The following is a 7854-nucleotide window of genomic DNA, read 5'->3' on the forward strand; positions in this document are numbered from 1 at the left end:
TTTCCACATACTTAGCCCCGATGTGCACTAAAATTCAATATGTCTAGTCTAATTGTTTTTGCATGTCTCACATACTATTTACCATATTTTTTTTTTATAAAAAAGCGTTTTCTTAAAATTCCAATATACTAAAAAAATTACTAAACACAAAATTTTGTTTACTTATATTTCTTGACTTTGAAAGACAATAGATGCTGAAGTTTTCTTGAAAAAAATTCAGAGTACTATATGTGCAAAAGAGTTAAAATAAAATCAAGAATTGGAAGTAGGGTATATATATGTGGGGTCCGAGATTAATAGTTCTAATTAAATATCCGTTTGACCGAGGGCATTTCCGTCAATACAGAAACATTCAATTCAAATTCCGCAAAGAAAAAGGAACTAGCAAATCCCGCTCCCAAGTGCAGAACAGAAAAGCAAATGGAGAAGATCTGCGTCGCCGTTCGAGTTCGTCCTCTGGTTTCTGAAGATTCCATCAATGGAAGTTTCTGGAAAGTTGAAGATAACCGTATCTCTCTTCACAGAATTCACGGAACTCCATTCTCCGGCTCTTCATATGCTTTCGGTACATATAAATTCAATTCAATTATCATTATCAATTTCGTGTTCTTCTTATTTTTTCAACTTCAATTTTCGAATTTTCTCAGATCATATATTCGATGAATCTAGCACGAATTCAAGTGTGTACGAACTTCTCACTAAGGATATCATTCTCGCTGCGCTCAATGGCTTCAACGGTATCCAAATTCAAACTATTATACTATATTTTGGTTCAATTTCTTAAACTATCAATTCAACCTTTAATCTTAGTTTTACTCAAGTTGTTAGTAGCTAAACATTGCTGAATGCAAACTAATTAAGCTCCTGAAAAATTCAATTCGGTAGTCATAGTTTTGGTGTCAAATGATGGAATTGGATTCTCTCTCATTAGTCCAAAATTGAAGTCTAGGGTTTGAATTGATCTTAATTTTAAGGGAAAGGGATCCAGGCAATTGAGATTGTTTAAAATTAATTTATTGAATTAATGTTTGAGACTGCATGCTTTTAATGCTTAAGGGAATCAAACCAGATCAACTGAGTGTATGTTTTTATTTTAATTAAACAAAAAAAAGTTATTTTATCTTGTTTTAGGGTGTGGCAACCGTTACTTTGTGTTAGATTTGGGTATAAATATGAATTTAATGAAGTTATGACAATAGTTATATGATATGGTTAGGGACTGCATTTGCTTATGGACAGACAAGTAGTGGGAAGACTTTCACAATGAATGGTTGTGAAACTGACCCTGGAGTGATTCCTCGGGCAGTTAAAGATATATTTGCAACAATAGAGACGGTAGGGGAACTTCTTTTGATTTTAACCTTGATGATGAGTCATTATGTTGTTCTTGCTATGCTTACGCCCTGTTTGCTTGTTTTTCAGATGTCTAAACGGGAGTTTTTAATTCGTGTTTCCTATATGGAGATTTATAATGAAGAGATTAATGACCTTCTTGTTGTTGAAAACCAGAAATTGCAAATTCATGAGAGTTTGGAGGTTGGTTACTTGCTACTTAATGTTGGTGTATGGATTATATGTAATAATCATGTAAAGAACATGGACTGATAATTTTTATTTATTTTTCAGCGGGGAGTATTTGTTGCAGGACTCAGAGAGGAAATTGTCAATAATGCTGAACAAGTGCTGAATCTCATTAAAGCAGGGGAAGGTTTGTAGTTTTAGTGTTCTACCGCTTGATTTTTTTCTTTTATTAATTAGAAGTTAGATGATTCTTTTGATTTTGCAGAGAATAGACACTTTGGTGAGACAAATATGAATGTTAGAAGTAGCAGATCACATACCATATTTAGAATGGTATTTCCTCATTTCTTTTTAAATTTTGTAATACATTTCTTTTCACATAATATGGTTTTTTTTATCAAAATAGTACTGACCAAATATCTTTTAATCAAATATGAAGGTGATTGAAAGCAAGGGGAAGGATTTCAATTCTTCTGATGATTCTTCTGATGATTCTTCAAATGACATTGTTCGAGTTTCAGTCTTGGTTTGTACTATTTCATTTGCTTTCATATTACTTTTATATAAGAATTTCTTACAAAGTTGCATGCTTATATAGTTGAGTTTGTGGAATTAGAATTTAGTGGATCTTGCCGGATCTGAAAGGATCGCAAAGACCGGAGCTGATGGAGTACGTTTGAAAGAAGGAAAATATATTAACAAGAGCTTGATGATTCTAGGAAATGTGATTAATAAACTAAGTGAAGGCTCAAAACAAAAGTATAAATTTTTTGGCTCTGCTTTGTGTACATCATTCTAATTTTATAGCTTAAGTCAATAATGTTGGATATATTGTTTTTAATTGTAGGGGGCACATCCCATATCGTGATAGTAAGTTAACACGAATACTCCAACCTGCTCTTGGTGGAAATGCCAAAACTTCCATTATTTGTACCGTAGCACCAGAAGAGGTAGAGGCCGTGCTTGCTTGTTGTGTCTCTCTTTTTATTCTTGTCTGATGATTAGTATATGATTTCACAACTCCAATATTTTTAATATGAATTAGGTTCACATCGAAGAAACAAAGGGAACTCTTCAGTTTGCTAGTAGAGCCAGTCGCATAACCAATTGTGTTCAAGTGAATGAGGTCTGTATTTGTTGCCCTATTTAATATTTTTTTCGGCCGTTTATGTTTTACGTTGTTTGATATTTTCCATTTGACTTTCACTATGATATAGAGGTTACTTTGTTTAGTTTTGCGGATGGTTGTGTTGTCACTCATATTTCTAGAATTGTTGAAATGTTAGCACTTTACAAAGTTTACAATGACTGTCATTTTCCACCATGCAGATCTTACTGAGCATGCATAGTAAATTTCAAGATGATAGTTATTTTTTTCTTTTGAAATTTGCCACAATTGAAGAAACTTTAAAGCGATTTATTGGCAAGACTTGGCTTGTACTGGTCGCAGAATTATGCAAGTCTGTAGTGCTGTGTTGTCTAACATCAGTTGATTTAATAATCATTGTATATAACTAAACTATCTATTGAAGAAGAAAATAGGAGACGAATTAGGACAATTATATTAGGAAGCTAACTCAGGCCAAGGAATTGGAATAAGTCTGAAATTTTCTCTACATGTTACTTGTTTTTGTCGGGAAATGTTTGTCTCTATTTGCTGGATGTTACTTAAGTTCTTGTTTGTAAAACGAATTTCTTAATGTTTGGAATTGTACAGATTCTGACAGATGCAGCATTGTTAAAGCGGCAACAGTTAGAGATTGAAGAACTTCGTAAGAAACTTGAGGTAATTGTCTTTTGATGATAATTTTTGTTTACACCTCGTGTCTGAAAATCTTAATATTAATATTTTCTGATTAGGGATCCCATGCTGGGGTGCTCGAGCAAGAGGTTCTTAAACTCAGGAACGATTTGCTCAAGGCAGGTTTTACTTTTTAAGTTTATGTACACTATGCAGAGTTACAATTAAATCATGTTAAAGCATTAATTGAAATCTCTTTTTCATTGTTGTGTTAATTATGTATTCATATTCCACTATTTAGTATGAAATGGAGCGTGGGAAGCTTGAAATGGAATTGGAAGAAGAGAGGAAATCGCGTAATCAATGGATGGAAGAGCAACGGATGAAAATTGAAAATTCCAATACTACATCGTTCTCAATCTCAAACTGTGTGACGAATGACAACCAGGTAAATCTCATAAGAAATGAACTAATAAGGCCATAAGAAGCTAAATGCTAATACTTTCTAATTTTAATATAACATTTCCATGCACAACTTTGTCATTTGTGTAGTCTATTTAGATCCTTATGTTACTTAGTATATATGCATGAACATATTTGTTCCTCTGGACAATTCATAGTTTTCCTTTTTATGTTGCTTTTCTTTCCCACTCTTTTCTTTTGACATTTTTGCTCCATTTTGTTGTTCCAATAACTCTCATGTACTGTTAGGCGCCTAGATATTCAAGGAGACAAGGATTTATGGAAGAGTACAGTGACATTAACAGCGCGTCTCAAGGAGATATATTTAAATCTCCCTCTTTAAAGGCAGCAAGTGCTTTTGTTGTTAAGCGGTCAAGGAATTCAATATTGCTAGATAGTAGTCCGCCAAATAGTAGTCCTCTTCCAGATGCTTTCAGCAACGTGGCTGATGAAGATATGTGGTTGAAAATGAACAATGGTTATGTCGCGGACCTTGATTCTCTTCAATTGACTCCTCCTCGAAATTATCAATCATTCCCACCAAGTGATACAACTCCTGTAAGTTCATACCTGTTATTTCTATCTTTTAATAGGAATTTTCATTTTTATGTCTTTTGTTTAATTGCTAAGTACTTCTAATAGCACTGTGTTACGAATGCTTTGCTTTTAAGTCATACCATATTAACCTTTCTTTTTTTATGCGTATGTGTGCTGCTTTTTTATAGTTTTTTCCTTTGCCTAATGTTTGTCAGGGTTGTATAAATCAAAGTGAAAAGTATGAACGAGAGGTTCAAGATTTGAGAAGACAACTAGAACTTGCAAATGAAAAGATATCTGAACTGGAGGTTAGTGTGCAATATAGTATCATTCATACTTTGGTGAAAATGAAATTTGACACGTCAGATATTGTTAGTAGTAAGCCAGAAGATCACCAAACAAAGTTGTTTAACTTGATATTTGTGACCTCTTCTATAATATTGTCGATTTGGTTTGTCAATATTTTGAATCCATTTAGTACTGCTAATCTAGAGATATACAGCCGAACATATTTTTTTAAAGTGTTCTCTGTATTGTGCTGTGTTGATGCATATTAATCCAGAGAAAGCATCCAGAGGAAGAACCAACAAGCAAGCAATTAATAGGCGGGAGCCTAGAGAATCAACGAGAAACACAACTTACTCAAGAATTGCCTCTGAGGTTATCGGAATCCGTGGAAAACTACAAAGCTAATTTTGAAGAGGTTTTATCAGTAATGCAGGTTGAATGAGTGCACCATATCAGTTTTATTTGCCATGATCATTCCATGAAACAGTAAGTTAACTTTTTCCTGTATTCTAAACAGAGATTTGCATTGGATGGAAAACTCTCAACTGAAAAGATGCTTTCAACCGTGAGTGAAATCGGTGCACAACTATTTTCAACTTTGGAAGGTCACTTTACAATGAATAGAAATGGTGAAAGGTCTTCCGCCGCAAACAATGCTTTAATCCAAGAACAACAAAAAGAGTTTCATGAGAGGATGAATAACATAATTGCATCACTGGAGTTATCGGAAAGCTCAACAACAGGAAATGAAGAGAGGCCTCCTTTGTGCAGCTGCGAACACAAGGTAGTTGTCTCGCCTCAAATATCAAGATATCAATCATCAATCATGGTTTTATTCTGTGTCTTGTTTTTAGGAATGTCTTTTTTCAAAACTCTGTTGCCATTAATACCACTTAGTAACTAAAGCCTTGACTAGCATTTGTTCAATAGCTGAAATTGAACAAATAACTAAAAAAAAGTTATAGATATAGTAGCTTTATGTATGATTATATATCCCTTTACAAAATCGTCAAAATCAGTGTTCAATCTATTTGTATTTGTCGAATATGTGTGTCACATCAGGATTGCAATTTGTAAGAAATGAAATGTGTTATACTAGATCTCTCATGGTTAAATCATATTATGGCTGATTTATTATAGATATCATTATTTTCGTTCTAAAAATCTTTCAAATGAAATGAACGATATTCAACTTTACTTGAAAAAATAGTTAGGAGAGGTTCTGAATTATCCTAAACTAAATTTTTGTGACAAAAGGGCTCTGGTTTGAGAGGAGAAACAGAAACTGCTTACTCGAAGGATGCTTTAAATGAAAGCTTGGAAAAGGAGTTACTACTTTTGAAGAACGAAAGAGACTCCTTGCTACAGAAGTTCTCTGAATCGTCTGATAAATTTGCAATGGTTTCAAACCAAAAGGAAAATGCTTTGAAAGATTTAAGTAATGAAGTACAGAGAAGGAAAAATCTAGAAGGGGAGGTTAAGCAATTTACTGCAGCTTTTGTCTGTCGTCAGGAATCACTTATTTCATTGCGTAGTGATCTTAAGACCAAAATTGAGAAATGGAGAGCCGAAACACCATCTTTTGGGTGTCACAACTAGATATGTTGTAAACCATGAACATCTTAATGTGTTGCATTGCTCATGTATTATTATTATTATACTACTATTTAGTTACATACCATTATTCTACATTGATTGAATTCTAGCCTCATTTGTTATAGACACAATTGTCATTTGGAAATGGAAGACATGTTAGTGTTTGTGTGAGAGAGAAAAAGAAAGAAATTTGGGAACATGTCACAAGCCTATGATGTGTGCTTGTTGGTGTTGCTGCTGAATGGTCGTATGGGTTGGAAACACCAACAAGCACAAATGAAATTTTTGCCCAATAATAGATGATAAGAATGATATTTACCATATACTTTCTTTGAATTTTTTTATATTAAACAATGACAAATGTTTATCTCGTAATTTTAATGTATTAGTGATAAATATATATCTCTTAATTTTTTATTGGTAAAAAAAATATTTTCCATGTATTTAATATTTCTATTTTTATATTGACAAATATTTTTAGGGTCAAATATTAAGTTTAATTAATTAAATAATTGCATATCTTTTGATAATAAATTCAAATTTATATGAGAGAGAAAAAAGAAGAGGTCCATTTTTCCTAAAAAAGTCTCATTTTAGGAAATGAATTATATTTAATTTTAGAAAAGAAAAGAAAATATAATGATGAAAAAGAAAAAATTAAAAGTTATATAAATAAAAATAAACTTTTAGATTTAAAAATTTAAGGATTATATATATATATATATATATATATTTCTTTCTTGTTAGGAAGTAGATTTCTTTCTTATTAGGAAGTAGAAAGGAAGATTTGTTTGGACTAAAAAGTTATTTTGGAAGAGAGTTTGACTACTCAACATAGAGTATTAGTTATGGATGTAAGAATCAACGAGAGAGCAAAGAGAAGAAGTGAAGTCGCATGGGAGTTACATGGGAGTGCGATGGATAAAGTGGTGGCAATTGAAGGGTGAAAAACAAGACTGTTTCCAACATAAGATTTTGGAGGGAGGGTTTGGACAACCACAAGAAAGTGTAAATGATATGTGGAATAAGATGATCAATAGATTATAAAAGTGACAAAAGAATCGTTTTGGGAGGTTTTGAACCTATGAGTAAAGAATTGTGATGGTGGAATGAAAGTGTTTAAGGTAAAGTAAGAGTAAAAAAGAATTATTTTAAAGAATGGTTTAGGTGTAAAAATGATGAAACATGGGAAAAGTATATGAAATGTAAGAATGAGACCAAAAAGGCGGTGCGTGAAGCAAGAACTCAAGATTTTGACGGAGTATACCAATCTTTAGGAACCAATGAGAGATAATAATCTATATATAAACTTGCTAAGAGAAGAGAGAGAAAGACAAGAGATTCAGATCAAGTGAAGCGTGTTAAAGATGAAAAAGAAAAAGTTTTGGTTCAAGAAAAAGATATAAAGAATAGGTGGAAGATATATTTCAACATTTATTTAATGAAGGATATGATATCTCACTAGACTGTAGCAAACTCGACATTAGAGAAAAAGATCAAAACTATAATAATACGTTCGGATTCAGAAACAAGAGGTAAGAAGTGTGGAAAAAGATGAGTAATAGTAAGGCGGTTGGGTCAGATAACATACATATTGAAGTGTCGAAAATTCTTGGACATAAAGGTAATAGTGTCTCATCAAAGTGTTTAATGAAACTATGAGGTCAAAGGAAATTTTAGATGAATGGAGAAGAAGTACTTTAGTTCCA

General features: G+C 32.5%; 1 protein-coding gene across 1 annotated transcript; it reads left to right on the forward strand.

The window, feature by feature from the left end:
* The first annotated feature begins 362 nt into the window (after window positions 1-362).
* LOC127093565 (kinesin-like protein KIN-7N) lies at window positions 363-6309 on the forward strand. The gene is made up of 18 exons (XM_051032516.1): window positions 363-565; window positions 648-737; window positions 1217-1335; window positions 1423-1536; window positions 1627-1708; window positions 1787-1854; window positions 1961-2047; window positions 2138-2280; window positions 2369-2471; window positions 2567-2647; window positions 3239-3307; window positions 3382-3441; window positions 3564-3710; window positions 3974-4282; window positions 4477-4569; window positions 4824-4982; window positions 5067-5333; window positions 5807-6309. The coding sequence occupies exons 1-18, from the start codon at window positions 421-423 to the stop codon at window positions 6146-6148; spliced, it is 2478 nt and encodes an 825-aa protein (XP_050888473.1). The 5' UTR covers window positions 363-420; the 3' UTR covers window positions 6149-6309.
* The last annotated feature ends 1545 nt before the right edge of the window (window positions 6310-7854 follow it).

Source organism: Lathyrus oleraceus, chromosome 6 (genome assembly GCF_024323335.1).
Source record: "Lathyrus oleraceus cultivar Zhongwan6 chromosome 6, CAAS_Psat_ZW6_1.0, whole genome shotgun sequence".
Taxonomy (NCBI): domain Eukaryota; kingdom Viridiplantae; phylum Streptophyta; class Magnoliopsida; order Fabales; family Fabaceae; genus Lathyrus; species Lathyrus oleraceus.

Bases quoted from the DNA above. Each gene is read 5' to 3' on its own strand.
- LOC127093565 (XM_051032516.1), top strand. From the start codon at position 421: ATGGAGAAGATCTGCGTCGCCGTTCGAGTTCGTCCTCTGGTTTCTGAA. The intron at 566-647 runs GTACATATAAAT...GAATTTTCTCAG, and splicing joins CGGCTCTTCATATGCTTTCG to ATCATATATTCGATGAATCT. The intron at 4,983-5,066 runs GTTGAATGAGTG...TATTCTAAACAG, and splicing joins AGGTTTTATCAGTAATGCAG to AGATTTGCATTGGATGGAAA.